Source organism: Furipterus horrens, unplaced genomic scaffold (assembly GCF_987537825.1).
Source record: "Furipterus horrens unplaced genomic scaffold, mFurHor1.1.pri manual_scaffold_6, whole genome shotgun sequence".
In the NCBI taxonomy this organism is placed as follows: domain Eukaryota; kingdom Metazoa; phylum Chordata; class Mammalia; order Chiroptera; family Furipteridae; genus Furipterus; species Furipterus horrens.
Window position 1 is genome coordinate 155,610,138 of NW_028327176.1, and position 24,007 is coordinate 155,634,144.

Sequence of the window (24,007 nt, forward strand, 5' to 3'; positions counted from 1 at the left end):
TCTATCTGCACCGCCGAGAATGGCTGTGCAGTCCGACTCGGGAGTGACACGTTATCTGTCTCCTCCCGTGTTGAATCGACATCTTGTGATGACGCTGAAGCTACAGAGCCTGGGCAGGGTGATATGGAGGGTCTGTTGTTGCCCATGCAGCAGACCCAGCACAGTGCCCTAGTTCCTATGGATTCTGTGAGGTTCTCTGATAATCTTTCCATGAAATTGGAAAGATTAAATAGTCCAGAATAGGATTCTTTCCTGCAACTGTACATGACACATCCAGCACGAATCTGAAAGTTTATTTCCTACAGGACACATTAAATACAAGACTCTATAAATTGCAGTTGTGTAGCTAAAGTGTGAATATTTAACAAAAGCAAATCCCTCTTTTCAGAGCTACAAGGTTATTTCTAAGTGGTGAGGAGGGTATTTCATTATATATGTTTTACAACAGAAGAAAGCAGAATGTTTTATTGGTAAGAATTTGGAAGTGAGACAGCCTGGGTTCACACTTTGGATTATGATAATTTTTCCAGACAAATTACTCATTTGCAGAACTTCGACTTCCTCACATAGCTGATAATAATACTTGTCCCACAGAACTACTTTGAAGATTAAACTAATACACGGAAAATACTAAGCATACCTAACACAAGTGCAGACCCAATAAATATTACATATGACTATAATACAAAGCCAGTTTATGAAACATGGATAAGAAAATAAATATAAAACCCACAATGAAAACAAGATAGATATTTTTGAAATAATTCCCAAACAATGAATCACTAAAGATACAATTTAGACATTTTAGAAATTAAAAGTTGAGTATTTAGAAAATTCACAGTTTCTAAGTTGTGTTAAGGACTTTAATATCTGAATTTGTAAAATAAAACCCCACAATCACTGAAACGCTCAATTCTTTAAGGAATCTTCTCAGCTGTAAAGACTTGAGATGCTTGTCTTCTGACCTTGAAAAGGAATTTTAAAAACTGTTAATTGTAAGCAAGAAATCAATTAATTAGAATATATACTATCATTCTAATATTAAAAAATAAAATGTGGAATTTTTTTTCAAGATAGCAAAAACTTCTTAAGTAAAATTACTATTTTGAATTTAAGAAGAATAAACATTCAAGCAATAAGAAAATTAAATAAAATTTCAGAGAAAGACAAAACAGAAAGAAGTAAAAAGAAAATGTCATTTAAAAAAATAGAATGAGTCAAGAGTAAAAATGCTGACTCACACTCAAGAGAAAGAATTAAAAACAGACAGAAGAAGAAACAGAGAGGGCTACGAACAGAGAAACTTAAAAAAAATTATCTTACACATTATGGCCTTAAAAATGCCACTTAAAAAATTTAAATGTAACTTGAGTTACAAATCAAGGCATATTTTACCAAGCTAAAATAAATATAATCAAGAGTACATGGGTTGCACAATAGAAGCAGTGATGTAATTTAACTAAAACATATCAAAATATGAAAATAATTGAATATAGTTATTAAGATTTGTCTTTATTATTTGATTAAATTTCATTAGGAGATATTTTTTAAAGTAAGTGCTCCAATGTCCAGAACAGAATTTGGAATTGAAACTCAAAATATGTTTGTGGCAAAAATATCTATGGTAATTATAAGAAAGCTGCCAGGATTAAAAAATCTTTTTGGAATAACTGATTTACTCCTTGAGTAACAGCCATATGATTATTAAAATATAATAAATGTAAGTCCAAATATGAAAAAAACATAAAATGCTGTTATACATATCTATATCTTAAGATAATTTTAACAGCAATCCTGTTCTGCAATTCCTACAATTTAAAATTGTAATTATCACTACAGAGAAAAGACATTTAAAAAATGAGCTGTAAAAACACACATAAAAGTAAAAACATTATTTTGCCCATATTTAAAATTGTATATTTCTATCTGAAGATACGCAGATAAATCAGTTCACATCAGTATTTGCTGAATTCATACAATGACTATAAGACAGATGGTGAAAAGAAAAAAGAAATTAAAACATAGGTTTTAAAGCAATATGCAAAAGCAGTGTTATGTTAAATTAGTAAGATTTTTTTCACTTTTCAAAAATATATCCTACCTTTTTAACAATAAATGTGAAACTGTTCACATAAAAGCTTAGCAAACATAAAACTATGAGACTGTATCCTCACAGAAGAGGTAATATAGGGCAAGACTCTATAAACTGCCTGAATTGGAATCCTTACTCTATTACGTAGTAGCTGTATGGCTTTAGGAACAGAACAACTTCTCTGAAAATAGGCATCCTCATCTGTAAAATAAGAAAAATGGTACCTATCTTACAGGGCAGCTGTGTACATTAAATTAATTAACATGTGTGAAGTGTTTAGGATAGCACGTAGTAGAAAGCAAATGTTACTTTTTATTAATACAGTAAGTTCTGACTTAACGCCATCTTGTGAATTCTGCGACTTTAAAGTGAACTGATGTATAACAAAACTAATTTTACCATAGGCTAATCGACATAAACAAGAATTAAGTTCCTATGGCATCTCAACAGTGTTATAATGAAACAATATTGAACAAAATGATGTTATTGGAGGACATGCTGTATTACAATTATTATATTATAATTATTATCCCTTCTCTATCTGGAAGCATTATACACTGTCAGCCAAATTCTGATTCTTATGGTTAAAGCTACAGCTCCTCTCCATGACCCCTGTCCCCAAAAAGAACAGTAACAAATGTACATTTTTAGTATTCTAACACTACCAAGGTCTCATTTCCTAAACCAGAAAGATACTAGTTAACTAAGATGTTCAGCTAGACTCCATGGTAATATTTAACCTCATCTATGCTCTCAAAAGTTATCTATATCCTGGTGAACAAGCATCTTCATAATAATAGGGTAAAAAAATGAATGTAATTTTGGTATTTAAGTCATTGCAAAGTAACTTAATTAAGCAATCCTTGCCTTTATAGCTCACATTGTGAGGCTAAAAAGATTATTACCCTACCTCTAGCTCTCATTTCAAACATTTTTAGTTTTTCCCCCCTGATCCTATTATTCTCCCTAAATGTTCCTCTTTAGTCCTCTGTGTTGTCTCTCTTTAAAGGAAACAAATCAATAGGAAGTACTCTAAGGGGACATTTTTTTTCTTTAAAATTCTGAGAACCACACATTTTCTAGACTCGGTATGCTACCACATAGCTTCTTTATACCAAGTGGAGGTTTTGCAATTTGTAACAATTTTTCTATAATGTACTACTCATCACTTAGCTGGAAGAGATAAGGAGGCAACTGTACTGAAGTTAAATTCTAGAGTTGTGTATATCCAATATGTCCAAGTGCATAACACAAAGCCTCAGAAATCACATGAATCATATTTAATAAACAAAATTGTAAGGTCAATGTGAGTTAGGTTTTCTTGGATTAAATTAGGTTTCTTACCATATATCTTATATATGTTGGCATTTTTCATCACTCACCTGACATTAAAAATTATTTATAAAATTAAGTATTTTTATGAAGCTCTGAGTAAAGTATTTCAAAGTTACTAGGTACCATTTGAAATTTAAAGATGTCCATTACAGAATTAAATGACATAAAAATAAAATATCATTAACAACTTAATGAAATGTATTAAGAGATACAAAGGGATAGTAATACTGATTTTAACTAAAAATTTTAAACTCTGAAGTTCAACTTGTTTAAGCTACACATAATAAATATTTAGATACTTACAATTTTCTCCTCTGCAGTAAGGACACCCTCTACTGCCACTATCTGGTACTGTTTATGTTTTAAATTTCCCACAAATTTCCGAAGTTGCTTGAGATTACTAGCCTCCATGTCTTGCTTTAACAGTTTCTGCATCTCTTGAGAGTGACATCCAGGATCAAATATTAGTAAACATAATGTTCTGTTTTTCCGCTCTTCAATTCCAATAACTGTTCGACTATGACCTATCAAAAATAAAGTAACAGCTATAAATATCTAGCTATAGCTATTAATACAGATATAAATAACTATATATACACACACTATATACTCTGTGTATGTAAAAATGTGTGTTTAGAAAATAAATACAGTTAGTCCCTCTGGCAAGGAGGTATCTGGGCTCTCTCACTCTTAAGACATAAGAGTTTTAGTGCTACTTCCTAACCGTCAGTCCCCTTTGTTCAGTTTTAGTATTCTAAAGCCTTCGTTACAAAAAATTCTGTACCATGCCATGCATTTTAGTTTTTCTTTCCTAATCCCTTGATCCTTTCTATTTTAAAGCATCTCAAATGAAAGGATTTGAAATTTACCAACCATAAAACAAAACTCTAATGGTTCTAAAAGGTGAACAAAAGTAAATTTATAAGAGGGGCAAAAGTAGGTGTATAGTTGTGAGCATATGAAACACAGAGTTTATTCTTGTCTTATAATTTATTTATTGTACTATTTTTCATGTGAATAACTGTAAACTTACGTTTGCCCCACCCTGTATAAGTTGGGTTGGCCAAAAAGTTTGTTTTTTTCTGTAAGATGGCTCCAGTACTGCTTGTCTTTAACATCATTCGAAAGAATTTTGTATTGTGACAGCTGTTATATCAGCGTGCATTTTAAAAAACATCAAAATGGGTGAATTTTTGTGTGGCCATTTTAATATTGAAGATGGAAGAAAATATGCAACATTTTCAGCATATTATGCTTTATTATCTTAAGAAAAGTAGAAGCACAACTGAAATGCAAAAAAATATCTGTGCAGTTTATAGAAGATGCTGAGACTGACTGAATGTGTCAAAAGTGGTTTGCAGACTTTTGTGCTGGAGATTTCTCACTGGACAATGGATGCTCCATGGTCGGGCAGACCTAGTGAGGTTGATAGCGATCAAATCAAAGACATTAATTGAGAACAATCAATGTTCTACCATGTGGGAAATAGCCGACATACTCAAAATATCCAAATCAATAGTTATTGGTGAAAATAAAAAATGTGTCTTATTTTACAGAAAAAAACTAAACGAACTTCTTGGCCAACCCAACATTTTGACTTTACTTTTGCTGAAACAAAAAGCCCAGTGACAATTTTCCCCAAAACCAATGGACAGTCTACCATCTTAGGTAAATCCAGTCTTTTCCTGATAAATATAAAATATGCTGTCAACTTTAAAACAAAAATTTCTTACAATCCCCACCCCTAGTCAGTCATCAATTTAAAGAGTACTTGGGTCCTGTTTCATATGGAGCACCTGCTATAGTATTTAGAAAACGATTTATGAAGTGAAGGGCATTGATGGTACTTAGTAGCAACGCATAGTTCTATAATAATTGGACATAACTCTTATGTAATGCTAGGCACAAATAATTTTAAGTGAAAAATATATTAAATTTAACATCCTGCAATGAATACTGTTAGTAACTATATTTTACACAATTAATGTAAGGCACAGAAAGGTTACATGACCTCCCCTAGCTAGTAAGTTAGAACTGAGATTCAAAACCAGAGACTTATGAAGCAATCTTCAGCTTCACATGTCTAAAACCAGCTAATATCAGAGAATATAACACTAATATAGCCTGGTTCTGTAGTAAAACTATTAGAAGTCAAAAGACTTGGGCTTTAGAACTTACAATAAGTTTTTACTCCTTTTGCCCAATTCAACTCAAACTCATATTCTCCTGGTAATCCCTAATTGTCAAATGATTTTTAGCAACTGAGAAATATTAAGATCACTTCATTCAGCATTATGCTATACAGAAAAATGGTTTTCCAAAGATGTCCACATCTTAGTCCCCGAAACCTATGAATATAGTATATTAACATGGCAAAAGGAACTTTGCAGATATGATTGAGACTATGGACCAGGAGACGTGGAGATTTTCATGGGTCATCCTGATGTGCCAAATCTAATCACATGAATCCTTAAAAGTGGAGCACTTTTCAGGGCTGTGTTAGAAAAACAAAATGTGAGGACTCAAATGGCCGTTACTGGCTTTGAAGATGAAGGAAGGGGCCATGAGAGAAGAAATGTGATGGCATCTGGAACTTGGGAACGGCCATCATCTGACAGCCAGCAAAGAAGCAGGATATCAGTCCTACAACCACAAGGAATAGACTGCTGCCACCAACTGACTAGGTAGAAAAGGACTATCCCCTAGATCTCTGAGAAGAAATCTTGCTGACATCTTAATTTTAGTAGTTTGAGACCCAAAAGAGACTTCTGACCTAAAAAACTGTAAGATAATAAACTTGTGTTGTTTTAAGCCACAAAGTTTGTGGTAATTTATGCTAGCAATAGAAACTAATATAAGCACCCAGAGCCAACATCTATCTATAAGTGTCCACATGACTTCATCTCCACCATTTAAGAACTAGGAAATTAGCTAACTTGTTTGCCCTAATGGAAGAATATTAAAGAGCTATCACTTCATCTCCACATTGTATCATCCTGTTATATATCTAAGGTAATGACATACACACTGGACACACATACATTGGTAAGAAAAGTACCGCCAACCCAATACCAGAATTTCAATATGGAGGGCTTAACCTTTATAGCTTGTATTCCTAAATAATGAACTTTCTAACATTTACTTATCCTTATTCCTGTCAATCCAGATCATCCATGTTCAACAAAATTTATCAAATATCCATGTGCCAGGCACTATTACAGGCAGTTAGTGATAAAGAAGCAAACAAAACAAATATTCCAGCCTTTGTGAAGCTTAAATTATAATAGGAAGAAATACTCTACAAACAAGGTAAATAAGTATATACTATGCTATATAAAAAAATAAAGCAAGGGAGAGGAAAAAGAAATGCCAGTGGTGGGAGGTTGAAATGAGATGAAATTTTAAATAAGATGGTTAGGGAAGGCATCACTGAAGTGAAATATGGGCAAAGACCTGGGAAAAAAAAAAGGAATAAACAATACCTTTATTGAACCAGGAAGCCCTGAAGATACTTTCATTACCCAGAGAATGAATTGAAATGAAAACATAACTGTGAACATCAGACAGGCTATTGTCACAATACTTCCCTCCTCTTTATTATCAGAATCTTAAAGCAAGAGCCCATTCATTGTCTTATAAAGATATTGTCTTATAAATAAACTTATTATCTATGAGATTTACTAACCCTGATGCTGAAGATAGATGGGAGGTTTAGATGTGCACACTACTTTTGGACCCTCTTCCCTCTCTGAAGAATAATAGTTCAATATCCATTCAAATAAACGAGGGTGTGTACCCAAAGGACCAGTTGACTTGTGAAAATCCACAATACGGCACCTATAGAAAATGGACAAAACAGATTATTTAGATTATTTAAAAAATTATTTTAACCAATGGAGTCATCAAATGCAAAGAATTCTTAGTTTAGAACTAATTCTATCTTGTCATTATTTTCTTAAGGAGAAAAAATATATACAAATTTTACTATTTACATGAAAAACTGCCATTTAATGAGGGGATCTAGAAGTCAAACAATCCAGACTGGAGCAAGGAGGACAGACAGCTTCAAGAAGGAGGTGTCCAGGAGAGGAGCACCGCATGTCACACACAGTGGGGTGTTCAGAAAAACTGAAGACCATGATGCAATCAAACAGTAACATGAAAAAGGAAAGGCAATCTTTAAATCAAGGAACAAGTTTTAAAACCTAAAACCTTCAGGAAAGAAAATAAAACCAGCAGTGAATAATATTTACAACAGTCATAATGGAAATGCTAACTTCAACTTAGTAAGCACTGAGATTTAACCATGTTAGAAGGATTGTGAGTGAACAACAGATAGAAGGGGAATGCAATAGACAAGGTCTAAAACTGACAAACCAAGAAAAGCCATGAAAGTATATTATGTCAAACTTACGGAAGTGACAGCTGCCTCTGAGAAACAGGACTTGAGAACAGAGGAACATGAGATAGAGAATGAATTACTGGTTTTCATTATAAACCTTTTAGTGCTACTTAAAATTTTATTTTTTAACTACCGCTTTGATAGAAAACAAACAAAAATATACACCCTGCCAGATATGACAATAACAGTAACCTGGCTTTTTCGGTACATACTTTACCCTTAGGGAGGTCAGAAGTGTATATATTTCACATGCTCCGATCCAGGCCTTTGTTCCCTGTAACCTGTTATTCAGTTGAGAGGCACCCTGAGGATCAAAACCTTCCCTCCAAGCATCTTCAATCAGAGATTGAATTTTTGGAATACAAGGAATTGACATACCTAAAATTACACAAGCAAACATGTTACAGGACAGTTACTGAAGTGCTGAATAATATCATTTAGCAGTATACCATTTATTCTAGGGGAATCTACAACACAGATTTTAAGACAGTTATTCCTGACATTTTTCTATTTTACCAGTTTCCCTTCCTCCAACCAGAATTCAGGTTTTTAATGTAAATATCTACTAATTATTTCTTCATTAAAACCATTACTTGTCCCTACCATATATTAATTCATGTACAGTATTTACTCTAGAGGAATCTAAAAACACAGTTTTTAAGAGTTATTTCTGACATTTTTCTATTTTATCAGTTTCTCTTCCTCCAACCAGAATACAGGTTATTACTGTAAATATCTGCCAAAATACTTCTTCATTAAAGCTATTAATTGTGCCCACTACATAGTAATTCATTATATATCCTATGTACTTTATCAGATGACAAGTTCAAAGTGTTGTACTTCACATACCTTTCAAGCAATCATCATAAGCATCATTTTGTAATAACGATGACAGTAGCATTTGGAAATTTCTGTAACCACAACCCCAGCCTTTGTCACCAAAAGATGAATGAAAGTGATCCACCACTGTACAAAGCCACACACGCCTCACATCTGTGGCAGCATTCTGATAATACCTATAAAGTGCTTCAATAATTCCTAAAGTGGGAAAGAGATTTAGAAGAATTAGTTATTTTTCTATGGCTGTCTAATATATTTCCAGTTATCAATCTGTCCCTCAAGTACCACATCTAAATCCCGTCAATTTCATCTTACCTATCTTTCTTTTTTTTTTTTTTAAATTTTAGAGAAAAGGGAAGTGAGAAGGAGAGGGAAAGAAACATAAATGTGAGAGCGAAACACTGATTAGCTGCCTTCCATATGCGCCCTAACTGGGGACCAAACCTGCAACCCAAGCATGTGCCCTGATTGAGAATTGAACCAGCAACCTTTCAATTTGCAGGACAACGCCCAACCAACTGAGCCACAGCAGCTGGGGCTTCTTTATCTTTTTACTGATATAACCTTAGTTCATATCCTGCTTTGCCATTAAATCAATCACTTCTAAATTTCAAGGCAGCTTAACGAAAGGACAAATTATATTACAGTGCTATGTTCTGTAATCTTTACATTTATAGTTATTTTAAATTATATATAAATTAGTGGTTCTATAGTAACTTTAAAATATATCCACAAATGGAAATTAAATAATGACATAAATTAAAAACAAATAGAAGTTCTAGTATTTTCAAAAATAAATGTAGTACCACTATAAGAATCAATGTTAGAGCAAATCAAATTAGAGTATATACAATGCATGCCAATCTGCATGTATTTTAAACTTATAAACTATCACATACCCTTTATGAAAACCTACATATATGGTAAAGTATTAAAACATGTATGAGACTGGTAAATACTAAATTCATTATAATGGCTCCCTTTGTGGAAGAGAAGGGATTAGAATCAGAGAGGATTACACAAGGGATTTAATATACATATAAAATGTTTTATAGCTTTAAAACATTAAGATTTTAAAAAGGTGGGTGGTGGGAACAAAGCTTTGTCCATATAATTTTTTTTACTACATTAATAGAAATATTAAATACAATTTAAAATATCAAGAAAAAAGGCATTTTTTTTTTTTTTTTTTTTTTTTTTTTTGGAGCATGACAAATCTGACTGTAAATACTAGCCGGGCCAATAACTAGCTATATAACCTTACCTTGGGAAAATAATTTAACCTCTCCAAGTCACAATTACCTCATCAAGAAAAATATAACACTACACAACAGAATGCTTGTTTTGAGAGTTAAATGATACCTCAATAAAGTTCTACATATAAAGGTCTTAGTGTCTAAAATTGTACTGCACAATATAGTAGCCATTATGTACATGTGGCTATTGAGCAGTCGAAATGTGCTTGCGCACTTGGAGGTGTTCTGTCAAGTATTAAATACACTCTAGATTCTGAAGAATGTACAAGGACTGCAAAGTTTCTCATTAATAGTTTTTAATATTGATGTTAAAATAATTTATGAACCCAATGAATTTAAAATATTAAAATTAATTTTACATGGTCCTTTTACTTTTTCTAATGTTGACTACTGAAAATTTAAAATTATATATGTGGCCCACTTATATTTCTGTTAGATGGCATGGATCAAGAACATAGTAAGCACTTAATAAAAGCTTTTCTAAAAGGTTCATTTTCAAATACAAAGTAAATTAACACAATATAAAAGTGGATTATTTTCTATAAAAACAGAAGTTTAGAAGTTTCAAAACAACACATTTAAAAAAAATTATTTGAACACAGTCTCATCTAAAACTATATAAACTGTGGATTATGAAAATTAGGCAAAAGTCAAGTAATTCTGATTATTACTTCAGTAATAGAATATTAAAACCATGCTTTTGTTGTTTAAGTACTTACCGGAAGTTCTTGTTTTTCCATCATCAATACCAATAGCTAGTGATTCCATCATATCAGCTTTTCTTATGTGAAATTCAGATGGACGCATTCTTCCATTATTTACTTCTCTCTCCATACTTTGTAGTTGCTGTTGTTTGTATCCTCCCGAATTATCTAAACCATACTGTCGCTATTGAACATAAAAACAAATAACTTAATTTTTATGTCTCTTTACCTCTGTGAGGAAGGAAACTTAGCACAATCTGAAACATTCTGATTTACAGACTTTTATAAAAGTCAACTTAAAAGATTTTCATGAAAAAGAAATCACCCACCCACAAAATCGCTGCATTAGTAATAACCTTTCTCTATAAACAATCATCATGGCAAGAGGCTTGCTTTCCTTGTACTAGGGAAAGTAGAGAATCCTGTCTTCCTCCTAAAAGAACTGCAAAAGGCAGATGAGTTCTGAACATAATGTTGTGTTTCTAATCTTCAAGGAAACCTGTCAGTACTTGTTATTTGGTTCCCAGTCTAGCCTACAAAGGCCTACTTAATTCATAATGCATTCAGGCTTTCATTTTACATAGTAAATAAACTGTTTTTACACATTGAACAGAAAATCTCAAACATGTATAAAACAGCCTTCTTAGAAAAAGTTTCTGAGATCTAAACAACTAACTTGCAAAATTACATAATAAATGTTCTTTAATATTGGAAACTTTTATATTTGTAATGTTCATAATTACATTAGGCAAAAAGACTTGGGAAAAGCCAACTTTCTTTTCTGAATCCTGGTGGAAAAATACTTTGCAAGTAAATGAATCACCAATGAGTAAAATAGCCTAAGATATTTCAAAGTGAGAATTAAATTTTCTCACACACTGCCACATGAGATGTCTGAGAAAAAAGTCAGAGATCAAATAAGTGTGGGAAAATTATGATATGCATAATGCACATTAATATATAAAAGGATTTGATAAGTCCTAAAGTATACAACCTGTTATTTTATTTTTCAATTATAGTTTACATTCAATATTATTCTGTATTAGTTTCAGATACACAGCATAGTGATTAGATAATTGTATAATTTACAAAGTGTTTCCCCTGATATTTCAAGTACTTACCTGGCACCATATAATTATAATATTATTAACTATATTCTTTATGATGTGCTTTACATCCCCATGACTATTTTATAACTACCAATTTGTATTAATCCTTTCACCTTTTTTCACCCAATCCCCCAATCACTCTCTTCTGTAGCTATCAGTCTGTTCTCTGAATCTAGGAGTCTGTTATTTTGTTTATTTTGTTTTTTAGATTCCACACATAAGTGAAATCATATGGTATTTGTCTTTCTCTGACTGACTCATTTCGTTTAGCATTAATACCCTCTGGGTCCATTCATGCTGTCGCAAATGGTAAGATTTTATTCTTTTTTACAGCTCAGCACTAACCCATTGTGTAAAGGTACCACTGCTTTTCTATCCACTCAACGACTGATGGGCACTTGGTTTGCTTCCATACCCTGGTTATTGTAAATAACACTGCATTGAACATTAGGATGCATATATTCTTTCAAATTAGTGTTTTGGGTTTCCTCAGATAGATATCCAGAAATGGAATTGCTGGGTCAGAAGGCAGTTCCATTTTTAATTTTTGAGGACCCTCCATACTGTTTTCCACAGTGGCGGCACCAATTTACAATTCCATCCAACAGTGTACAAGGGCTCCCCTTTCTCTACACCCTCACCAATACGTGTTGTTTGATTTATTGATGATAGCCATTCGAACAGTTGTGAGGTGGTATCTCATTGGGTTTTAATTTGCATTATGCTTATGATTAATGATGTTGAGCATCTTTTCATATGCCTATTGGCCATCTGTATGTACTTTCTGGAGAAGTGTCTATTCAGGTCCTCTGCCCATTTTTTAATTGGATTTTTCTTTTTTTTTGGTGTTGAGTTGTATGAGTTTTTTTATAAAACTTTCCCCCTAAGATCAGGAACAAGACAAAGGTGTCTGCTTTTACCACTTTTTATTTAACAAAGTATTGGAAGTTTTAGTCACAGCAATAAGACAAGAAATTAAAGGCGTCCAAATTGGAAAGGAGGAAGTAAAACTGTCATTATTTGCAGATGACATGATAGTGTGTATAGAAAACATTATAGACTCCACTAAAAAAGTACTCAACCTAACATGTAAATTTGGCAAAATAACAGGATACGAAGTCAATATGCAGAAATTGAAAGCATTTTTTTGTATACCAACAATGAAATACCAGAAGCAGAAACTAGGAAAAAAATCCCACTTACTGTAGCAACAAGAAAAGTAAAATACCTAGAAATAAACTTAACCAAGGAAGTAAGACCTATACTCAGCAACTACAGAACACTGAAGAAAGAAATGAAGGAAGATACAAATAAATGGAAGCATATACCATGTTCATGGATTGGAAGAACTGACATCATCAAAATGTATATACTACCCAAAGCAACCTATAGATTCAACACAATCCCTATAAAATACCAATGGCATATACCACAGATCTAGAAAAAATATTTCAAAAATTTATATGGAACTAAAAACAACCCCAAATTGCCTCAGCAACCTTGAGAAAGAGGAACAAAGAAGGAGGGAGCACCATACTTGATCTGATATCAAACTATACTACAAGGCCACTGTAATCAAAACAATCTGGTACTGGCATAAGAATAGACACACAGATCAATGGCACAGAATAGAAAGCCCACAAATAAACCCATTTCTCAATATTTGACAAGGGGGCAGGACGATAAAATAGAGTAAAACAGCCTTTTTAATAAATGGTGTTGGGAGATCTGGACCAGTACATGTAAAAAAATGAAACTAGACCATCAACTTATATCATACATGGGAATAAACTCAAGATGGATAAAAGACTTAAATATGAGTCATGACACTATAAAAGTCCTAGAGGAAAACACAGGTAGTAAAGTTTCAGATATCCCACGCAGAAATATTTTGCCGCTGTATCTCCTAGGGCAAGGGAAATAAAGGAAAAAATTAACAAATAGGACTACATCAAATTAAAAAGCTTCTGCAGGGCTAAAGAAACCAACATCAAAATCAAAAGGGAAAACATATTTGTCACTGATACCCTTGGACAAGGGTTTGACCTCCAACATATATAAAGAAATCATATGACTCAACACTAGGAAGACAAACAATCCAATTAAAAAATGAGCAAGGGACCTGAACAAACACTTCTCCAAGGAGGACATACAGAGGGCCCACAGACATATGAAAAGATGCTTAACGTCACTAGCCATCAGACAGATGCAACTTAAAACCGCAATGAGATACCACCTCACACCTGTCAGAATGATCATCATTAAAACAAATCAACAAACAACAAGTGCTGGCAAGGATGTGGAGAAAAGGGAACCCTAGTGCATTGTTGGTGGGAATGCAGACTGGTGCAGCCACTGTGGAAAACAATATGGAATTTCCTCAGAAACTAAAAATGGAACTGCCTTTTGACCCTGAGATTCCACTGCTGGGAATATACCCTAAAAATCCTGAAACCCCAATTCAAAAGAACCTGTGCACCCCTATGTTCATAGCAGCACTGTTTACAATAGCTAAGTGCTGGAAACAGCCTAAGTGCCCACTGGTAAATGAGTGATTAAAAAGCTGGTACATTTACACAATGGAATACTACATAGAAGAAATGGAATACCTCATAGAAGAAAGAAAGAAGAAGCTCCTACAGTTCTTGAGAGCATGGATGAAAATGAAGAATATTATGCTAAGTGAAATAAACCAGGTAGCAGAAGACAAATACCATATGATCTCACTTATAAGAGGAATCTAATGAGCCAAACAAACAAATAAGCAAAACAGAACCAGGGGCATGGAAACAAGGCACAGACTGATAGCCACCAGAGGGGAGGGGGGAAAGGGATATGGGTGGAAAGAAGAAGGGACTAGTTAACGTTATGAATGACCTATGGACATGGACAACAAGGTGGGAACTGACTATGGGAACTGGGGATGGGGGTTGTGGTAGCGGAGTGGAGGAGGAAAGATCGGGACAAAATGTGAAAAAACAACAATTTAAAAAAGACGGAAAAAAAACCCCAAATCCAATAAAAAATAAGTTTAAAATAATTTCTTCACCGAGTTGTTCTAAAAGATTTTGGAATATTATATATGAAGTACTTATGCCAGCACGTGACCAGAATGAATACTTACAAATAGCAGCTGTTATGAACTATAAAATATTGACTATATGTTAAAAAATATTCAGTATAATAACAAGGACCAAGGCTGAAATCTTGACAGCATGTCTGGAAATTAAGAATTCTACCAAACCAAAATATTATAATAGTTATAATCTATGTACCTGCAGCTTCTGAAATTCTTCCCTTTCTTGTTTTGCTTCTTCAGATCTCTTTCGGTCTTCTTCTTGTTGAAGCTGCTGAGCCAATTCCAGATCTCTAGAACAGTGGACTCTATCCATGCCTATTAGATATTTTTAGTGTTTAGAATAACTACTGAAATCAAAGCTTATCTACTATATGTCAATATATATATATTTTAAATGGAGTAAATGCTATCACTATGTCATTTGTACATGCCCATGATGTCATAAAAAGAACATATACAAATCTACCAGAACTTAAAACTAACCTACATTTAAGTCACTAATATTCACTGAGTGTTTATGTTGTGACAAGGACTTTTCATTAATTACCTCGTGTGGATCCTTCTAAAAACCTTAGAAAGATAGGTATCATCTTCTGAAGTAACCAAAACTTAGAAATTAATACCCTTCATTGGTGTTCCTTATTAACACAAATAAGATAGATTTTTAAAAGAAATGTTAGGAGGGGGAAGAAATAATAAAGAGCATAAAAATATGTTTGCAAAATACAGGTATTAGATCATACAGGTATTAATTATAGTCTGGACCCAAACAAACAATACGACTATGCAACACCTCTGCCCTATTTCCTCTCTATCCAGTGTTCCACAGATCCATTAGCTAGTGGCTTCTGGCCAATATCTTATCTTCTTGACCCCCCAATTTGGGGGTTTAATTATGTACTTGAATATTCTTTCTTTCCTTTCAATTCTCTCAGCTTCTACTACATCTCTTTCTATTTGGTTCCCAAATCTATTGTTGGAGGTATGCAACTCACGACTGATTTTTAGTGTATTTCTGAGGCTATAGGCAGTGATGTACTCTGACTATATCTTTCTCTCATTATTCACTAAAAGCTCAGAGAATGATTTATGCACCCATAGAAAGCCTACCATAAACAAAGAGAATGATCACATATTCAGCTTCAGGGGGTTATTCTTCCACAGTAGTTAGTAAAGAACCAACAGAGTAGAAAACTGTTCCATCTTCGCTACAGTAATTCTCATCTTGGGGTTAGTTTGAGAGAAGAGGTAATGCTGTCTGTCCAGAGAGATAATTGACTGGCACTAGCATCAACTGATACTGGACACTAAAGGCCCCTTCATTAAAAGGTTTATCTATGTACCTTAAGAAACTGAAATCCATTAGAACAGAATTGGTTTCTCTTAGGGTCTACCTCATACTTTCTTTCAGGGGGACTGTGCAACTCATATAGGATTTTTCCACTTCTAAGTCACTGTAATGATTACTTTAAAAATAGTACATTAAAGAAGGAGACAGACAAAAACTTTATTTGTAGAGTCACTTCTAAAACTAGTAGGTGGTAATGTAAGAAACTGGGCTAGCAGATGAAGGGGCACTTGAAAAGCCTTTTAGTCACATAGTTCACCTTCTTTTTAAAAATTTTACCTGCCATATGGCAGCTCCCTAGTTCACCAACAATGTTGGCCAACCAAATGCTAAATTCGGTTACTTCTAGCTGCTGAAAAAATGGCCTCAACTTACAGATCAAACAGATTTTTTAAATTGCACAATATTTCATTGTCTTCTGAATATTGTTGCTCTGGGGTAAAATTCAGGACGCATTCTTCTGGTTCAGTTTTTGGTCACAATAGTTTACACTTCATAATTTTTCTGTGAAAAAACTTCTTTTAAAAATTTGGAAGTATATTAAAATTATTTAAAGGGAAAAGATTAATTTCTAACCAGTATGCTTTTCTCCCCTATATATCACTAATCTAAAAATCAGATGTGTCCTGGAAGTAGAAATTAAATAGTGACATTCTTATTTTAGAACATACACACATACCTTGTCTAAAGCTGCTTTCTTCCAAATGCAAGTCAACATGTTCCTGGAGAATACGGTAGTTTGTACAGATGAGCCCACACATAGGACAGTCATACAGTGGTTGATCACAGTCTGTGTTAGAGATATAATTCAATTGGTTTTATTTTTAAAACTTCTAGATGTTCACCCCAAGTCAACGACTGTTTTGGTTTCATGCCAAAAAAATTTCTACAACTTGAAATGTTGAGTTTGAATGTTCCTCCTGTCTGAGGATTGGAAGCCACAGTTTAGATGATAGACATTTACGGACATGCTCCAGCATACTCTTTTTCCTACTTGCCTCTTCTTTATTTTTAACTAGCACAGAACAGATTTTTCTCAGTCACTTAAACATTTAAAAACAAAAAGAAAAAATGTGAGTGATGCAGCCTGTGTATTCTCAATTTAGGAAAGAACTTGGAAATGTTTAGTTAATATTATCTGTATGATAATAATAAAGCTGCAGAGTATACCCAGATAAGCTACAACACTAAATATTTTTCTTTCAGTTTTGACACATAACTGACATACAGCATTCTATAAATTTAAGGTGTACAGCATAATGACTTGACTTACACATATTGTGAAATGATTACTACAATAAGTTTAGTTAGTATCCATCATATCAGATAGAAACAAGAAGAAAAATGTTTTTTCCCTTGTGATGAGAACTTTTAGGGTTTACTCTCTTTGAAACTTTTAAATATACCATACAGCAGTGTTAGTTATAGCCATTATGTTGTATACTACATCCTTAGAACTTATTTATCTTATAATTGAAAGTTTGTACCGTTAGCCACCTATATTCAATTTCGTCTCCATTCACCCTTGCCTCTGGTAATCACAAATTGACACTTTTTCTAAGAGTTTGGTTTCTTTATGTTTTAGATTCTACATATAAATGAGACTGTACAGTATTTGTTTTTTTAAATTTCTGACTTATTTCACTTAGGATCATGCCATCAAGGTCCACCCATATAAACACAAATGGTAGGATTTCCTTCTTTTTATGGCTAATATTCCATTGTAGATATGTACCACATCTACTATCCACTAACCTTGTTAAATAAATAAAAGCTCTTTGGAGTTGTATTTAAAGCTATTTTTCTACTTGTAGGGTCAAGATGGAAGATTGAGCATAATCACAAACCTTTCTTACCACTATATTAAAGAAAATATTAATGATAAACATTGAGATCTGTACTCAAAACAAGAAAAGTAGAAAGGGAAATTAAAAATGATACCTAGGGGCCAGTCTAGACATGGACTTCAGGGGATAAATGCTCAGCACTCTCCAAACTAAGTGTTGAGATACATAATCCAAGCATTCAGCATACAGCTAGGAATTGGGATCATTCTACCTAGCTGGGAGCAGGAAATCAAAAAGCTGGATCCATCAACCAGCATTGAAGGCAGGTAGGTGCAGTTTGTCCAGGACAGAAGTGGTACCTCTTGGCAAGACCAAGATACAGATATTGGGCACCAAATAGGAACCCAGATACAGAGTGAAAGCATGAGTAATCCATACATCTAAGGTTTGGTTTGGAAGTAGAATAACTATGTTTAGAAATTAGCTGAGACAGCAGTGTAGCTGTTTATTTCTATGGACAAAATGAATGTGGTCTTGTTTTAGCTGGATCAGTTGACTTTAAAAGTGAACTAAGTCAACCTGATATGTTTGATCAGAGGTTGCAATCAAGTCTTAAAAAAGTTGATATATTTTATAATGGTGAAAACGAAAACTAAGGTACTAAGCTATCCACTGATGTTCTCTCCAAAGTGCAATTTATTCAGAAGAAGAAATGAATTCAACAATACTTTGACATATACTTTGATACAGACAAGTGCTATTTTGGAGACGAAGATACACTATAGGCTTTGGAAATGAGAGCTGTAGAGATTCTAACAGTTTATGAAAATCTGGATGTAATGAGATACGTTTCTCAATGCCAAGGCACATAAGAGGAGAAAATTCTCTAATCGTAGAACAAGAGAAGTATAAATTTCATTTCACAGACAGGACAGAAATATGAGCTGAGAACATGCCACTGTTGGAATGGTTTGCTAACAGCTATAAAAAAATTTGGAGCTACATTGGAAATTGTTACAGATAATTCACAAGAAGCATCCCACTCTGTGAAAGGGTTTGTATGAATTAGCATTATTGTGCATTACCAACTAGATTTCCAGGGAATGGAATACCAAGGAGGAAACTTTTTTTTTTTTTACCTTGATGAATACCAAGTAGTTTTCATGGGTCCTGCAAAATGTGTTTCATCCTCTAGCATCTAACCCAAGAAGCACACCCTTGGTGGAGACCAAGGAGATCCCTGCCTTACAGCTGGAACATTTCCAGAATTTAATCCATGAGTATTGGATACTGAAAAGAAAACAAAACCTAACCCTATATTTTGTTTTGTCATGGTGTTAGCATAGCAGCCTACAACTAAGTTCTTAAATGCCACTTCAGACTAATTTTAAAAGGAATCTAGTTTTTACTTTTATTTTATGAAAAAATTGGTTGCTTTATGGGAAAAAAGATATTTTTAACCTTCATACATACAAGCAAATACATTTGGTGCTGTAAATCTTCAAAAGCTAACAGAATTAACATCGGAAGCGAAATAAATCTAGATATAAAACACCAAGAGAAGTATCTGATGGGTTCATTAGCAGACTGGATATAGCTAAAGAAAGTTTGAACTTGAGGATATCAAAAGAGATATTTCTCAAACTGAAAAGAGAAAAAAAGACCCCCCACGCCCACACACATAAAACAAAATAGAACAAAATATCCAAAAGAACTCTTAAACATTTTGACAAGAAAACCAAAACCAAAATTCAAACCCCCCAAAAAAAGGAAAAAAAGAAAACCAAAAACTATATTAATATATGGGCCAATGACTTTCAGAGAAACCTTGCCAAAGATAGACAAATGATAAATAAGCATATGAAAATATGTTCATCATATGTTATTAGGAAATTGCGAATTAAAACAAAATACTGCTACACCCACATTAAAATGGCCAAAGTCTGGAACACTGAAAACGCCAAATGCTGGAAAGAAAGAAAACCACAGTGCTCTCTGATCATAATAGAATCAAACTAGAACTCAATAACAAAAAATTATAGTCTGAGACAGTCCAGGTACCACTGAGTTGGTGTTCTATGTATCCTCAGAAAGGTAATAAAACTATTCTCAGTGTAGCTGAAATATTTAGTACCTGCATCCAAATTCTTTTCTATTATTTTATTTTTATATTGCAGCAATTGCAAATAAAAAAATGTTATAGGTACAAATTGATTTTTAAAACACAGTTGTAGTAACCTGATTTACAAGACAACTTTTAGGACACAGCACGTTAAAATGAGACTAGTGTTACTTATTATATAGAACGAACATTTACCTTCTACTGGAGTGTCTAAAAAATTGGCATGCTTTGTTTTCACATGGGTTTCCATCTCTTGAGTACAATCTTCTATTTTTCCACAGAATGGACATTCAGGAGGACTATACATTGTGTCATAAATAGATCCTTTTATTTGGGATAGGTCACACTGTTTTTCCTTACTTTTCAGGAACTTTCTAGGTTCAGTCAAGTTCTCTGAATAAAAGCCTTTATGTTTTAAAGTACCATCCTTAGGCAGGTTTTGAGCTGAAACTTTTGGATGATTAGACGCACAAGCAGAATGCATACTTGAAGTAACGTCCATCCTACACTGTTGGGTGTTGTCCTTCCTGTTATTGGAAGTTCCATACTGTATTTTATTGGTCCTCTCAAAGTTTCTTTCTAATTCATTTTGCTCAAAATGAGCAGTTTCAATATGAAAACACATTTCATCATAGTTCACACCTGATAACTTGCAAAATGGACATATAACTTCATTTTCCATGTGAACAATCAGGAGATGAGACCTCATGTCCAATTCTGAGGTTACTGTTTCACCACAAATGTCACAAGAAAGCATGGTACATCAGGTAGCTAAAAAAGAACACAATATTATTTTAAGTTAGAAAGTAAGAGCTGAAGAAAAAGAAAATGCATCTTGTAAAATGATTTGAAACAATATATTTAAAATTTGATTATTTAGATGAATAAATTTTCAATGTACTTACTGTTCCTGAAATATACGAACTTATTAAGTCTAAACCAAAATTTCCCTACTCTTTCAATTTTATGATTTTAATAAAACGAAGGCAATAATATGCAAATTAAAATAAATTTTCAAATATTTCAAAAAGTGTTGTTTAAGATAGAGAAAAAGTAACATTTATAAAATCATCCAGGTAAGATAAATCAGGTAAGAGAAAACAAAGAAGACTTATCAACTGATTTATGTAAATACAGAAACTTACAGTTGTTAATGGGGAGGACAAATACATCTTTAGCAATAGCAGTTAACAGTTAAAGAGCTTTATGTCTATCAAACTAATTTAAATTATTATTCTACATGGAGTACATCCTAGCTCAGAGATGTCATCACACCTAGAATATGGTTAGCCACGGCGCTAACCAAGTCAGGCTCCAGCCGCTGTACTCTCAACCTGAAGAATAGAAGCTGAGTGAGCACAGTAGGAAAGCTCTGATCCCAGACTCAAGAGAACTGGATTACAACCTCAGGTTTCAGAATTTTAGGTTAAACGTCTCACCTCTTTGAGGTTCGGTCTATAAAATGAGTTGCAAGAAGTCAGCAGTCACTTTTGTAAAGTACTAGCTACAGACAAAGGGTGATTTTGCTAAGAAATAATTTTTAAAAAAAGTCACCGCCACAACCTTCCTACTATAGACCATCGTTCAGCTAAGGCTTATTAAAAAAACAAAAAACAAACAAACAAAAAATAAAAACAGGAAAAGGAAGACAAGAAATCTATTCCCACCAACCAAATAAATTTAGTTTTATACGAACTCCTTACGCCGTCTTTATTTTTCCTCATTTCCCTTAAGTCACGTGAAAACAGTCTCTGGTTTTAGAAGCAAATTCCCCAGTGGAAGGAACGTCATACCCAGAGATCCAGCGGCGGCCACGCTGCCCTAGGCTGGGCTTCCTCTCTGGTCCTGCAGCTGAAACCTTCTGGCTGCCTGCAGAGGAGTAAGTGCGCGGCCTCGATGACCTTTCCCGGCCCCAAGGACGAAGGCAGGCCCCCTCTTCACCTAGAGATTCACAGTCAGCCGAGAAAAGAACCAGCGACTCCCAAAGCAAATGACTTCCTTCAATCTCCAGTATCCCATTGAAAAGAGATTTTCCTCTCGTCCCGGAAGGGAAGGGCTCCCAACATGCACCGCTCCACGCCGGGCTGGATTGCGGTGCATTCTGGAAGCCGTAGTCATTTTTCCATACTCGTAACTTCCTAGGAGAGACTAGGCTCTGTTGTCTTTCCCAATGAAAGGGCGGGTCCTAGAGCATCAGAGTCCATAGTAACCGCTGTCTAGGGCCTGAGTAGCACTCTCTTATATTATCAATTCAGGCATTGTGATGCTACCAGGTGTCACATTGCGAACTATGCTGTGCAGGTGGAGGGTCACTAAGACAGGTTCTTGCCTCAAGGTTACAAGATCACACGTACCTTATTTCTATGATTTAGCCCTAATTTCATCCAACAAATATTTAATGTGTGTCTATTAGAAAGGCATTCTGCTTGGAACTGGAGCTGCCATAATAATCAAAATACAGAAAATTCAGGCCATTTGAAGCTTACACTCTGAGGTCAAGAGAAAATGAACAAATATATAAACTGATCATGTAAGTGCTATGAAGGAGATAAAGCTGGGTTATTCATGGGAAGGACACATGTAATTAGTAAAGGTCTTTCCAAGGTGAGTGTGCTTATGAACAAACTTTGCACCAACCGGAGGAAGAGCATTCAGGAAGAGAAAATAAGAAAAAAGTCTTTAAGACTGAAGCAAAAAGAATACTTTGTGAACTGAGCGTAATGTTCTAGAAGTGGTTACAACAAGGTCAGAGTTGCGGACAGGGGCCAAATTATGTAGGGTCTGGTAGAAAACTATTGGACTATTTAAATAGGAGAGTGGCATGATCTGATGAAATACAATATATATTTTAAAAATCAGTCTAGGTGTTGAGTAGTTAAACATGGTAAATCGAACATGTACATTTATATTCCCTGTCTCTCAAAATCTACTAAAATGATAATAGAAGAATAAAAATAATAATAAAAATGCTAATGAGAGTTTAACAAAATTTGAAAGCTAGAAAAAGGATGGCTGAGTAGTAACTAACTTAGTAAGTAGGGAAGTCCACAAAAACAAGTCAGTTCATACACCAGAACTTTCAAGATATTCAGAAATTAAAGACAGATACTTCTGAGAAAGATAGTAAATTTGGGCCTAAAAAGAAGAAAATTTTGCTGAAATTGTTTAAGGAGCAGTTACAACCTTCTCTCCACATGTCCTTCATCATGAGGTTGCCAAGTGAGTCATCTGTCCCTCCTAGACAGAACACTATAGTTTTAGTTTATGAAGAAAATGAACCAGAGAGGCTATGAAGTCAGAAATGCACAGCTGAGTGTGAGGGTCAAGGTGTTGGCCTGGAAGTGAGGAATAATGAAGGCTAAATAATGAATATGAAGCCCCTAGCTATTTCCCCCCATCACATTCTGATGTCTGATATGTGCCTCCAAGTCAGGAGATTGGAGAATTCTCCTGGGAAAACCATTGGTCCAAGAGAAAAGACCTAGAGATAACGACTTCTAGAAAATCCTCCAATGAAACAGCCAAGATCTCATTTTATCACTCTGTAGGGAGGCCAACAATCAGCGAGTAAACAAGCCCCACTGATACAAAGCCTTCCGAAATAAGTTTCTTTAGTGTCTCACTCTTAAATATGGATACTCAAGAATCACCAGGCATTGGAGTACAGCCTATGGCAGGAAAGGTGAAAACCAAAATGATAAAAAAGAAAAGAAAAAAAAAAAAAAACTCTGAAGAGACAGAGACAATGAATAAAGGAGAAAAAATACTTCAAGGAAACTACAATTAATATCTTAAAAGAGGCAAGAAAAGATATTTGATCCCTGAATCAAAAATAGAAAGTAGCCTTTGGGATTAAACACACACACACACACACACACACACACACACACACGTTCAGTAGAGAGCTGGAAGATAACCAAAAAATTTCACAGA

General features: G+C 34.1%; 1 protein-coding gene and 1 pseudogene across 4 annotated transcripts; one reads left to right on the forward strand and one right to left on the reverse strand.

Moving 5' to 3' along the window:
• Nucleotides 1-849: 849 nt before the first annotated feature.
• Nucleotides 850-22,122, reverse strand: ZUP1 (zinc finger containing ubiquitin peptidase 1). 4 transcript variants are annotated; one of them, XM_090280609.1, is made up of 10 exons: nt 21,868-22,122; nt 20,270-20,845; nt 16,845-16,955; nt 15,014-15,132; nt 10,645-10,813; nt 8,679-8,867; nt 8,042-8,207; nt 7,113-7,264; nt 3,731-3,951; nt 850-965 (listed from the first exon to the last, which is right to left on the reverse strand). In XM_090280609.1, the coding sequence occupies exons 2-10, from the start codon at nt 20,829-20,831 to the stop codon at nt 918-920; spliced, it is 1,737 nt and encodes a 578-aa protein (XP_090136735.1). In that variant the 5' UTR covers nt 20,832-20,845; nt 21,868-22,122; the 3' UTR covers nt 850-917. The 4 variants fall into 4 exon arrangements, with proteins under 4 accessions (XP_090136735.1, XP_090136734.1, XP_090136736.1 ...); XM_090280608.1 differs by having other exon boundaries at nt 21,778-22,122; XM_090280610.1 differs by having other exon boundaries at nt 20,717-20,845; nt 21,771-22,122.
• On the forward strand, nt 17,451-19,154 carry LOC150007662 (eukaryotic peptide chain release factor subunit 1 pseudogene; annotated as a pseudogene).
• Nucleotides 22,123-24,007: the final 1,885 nt, after the last annotated feature.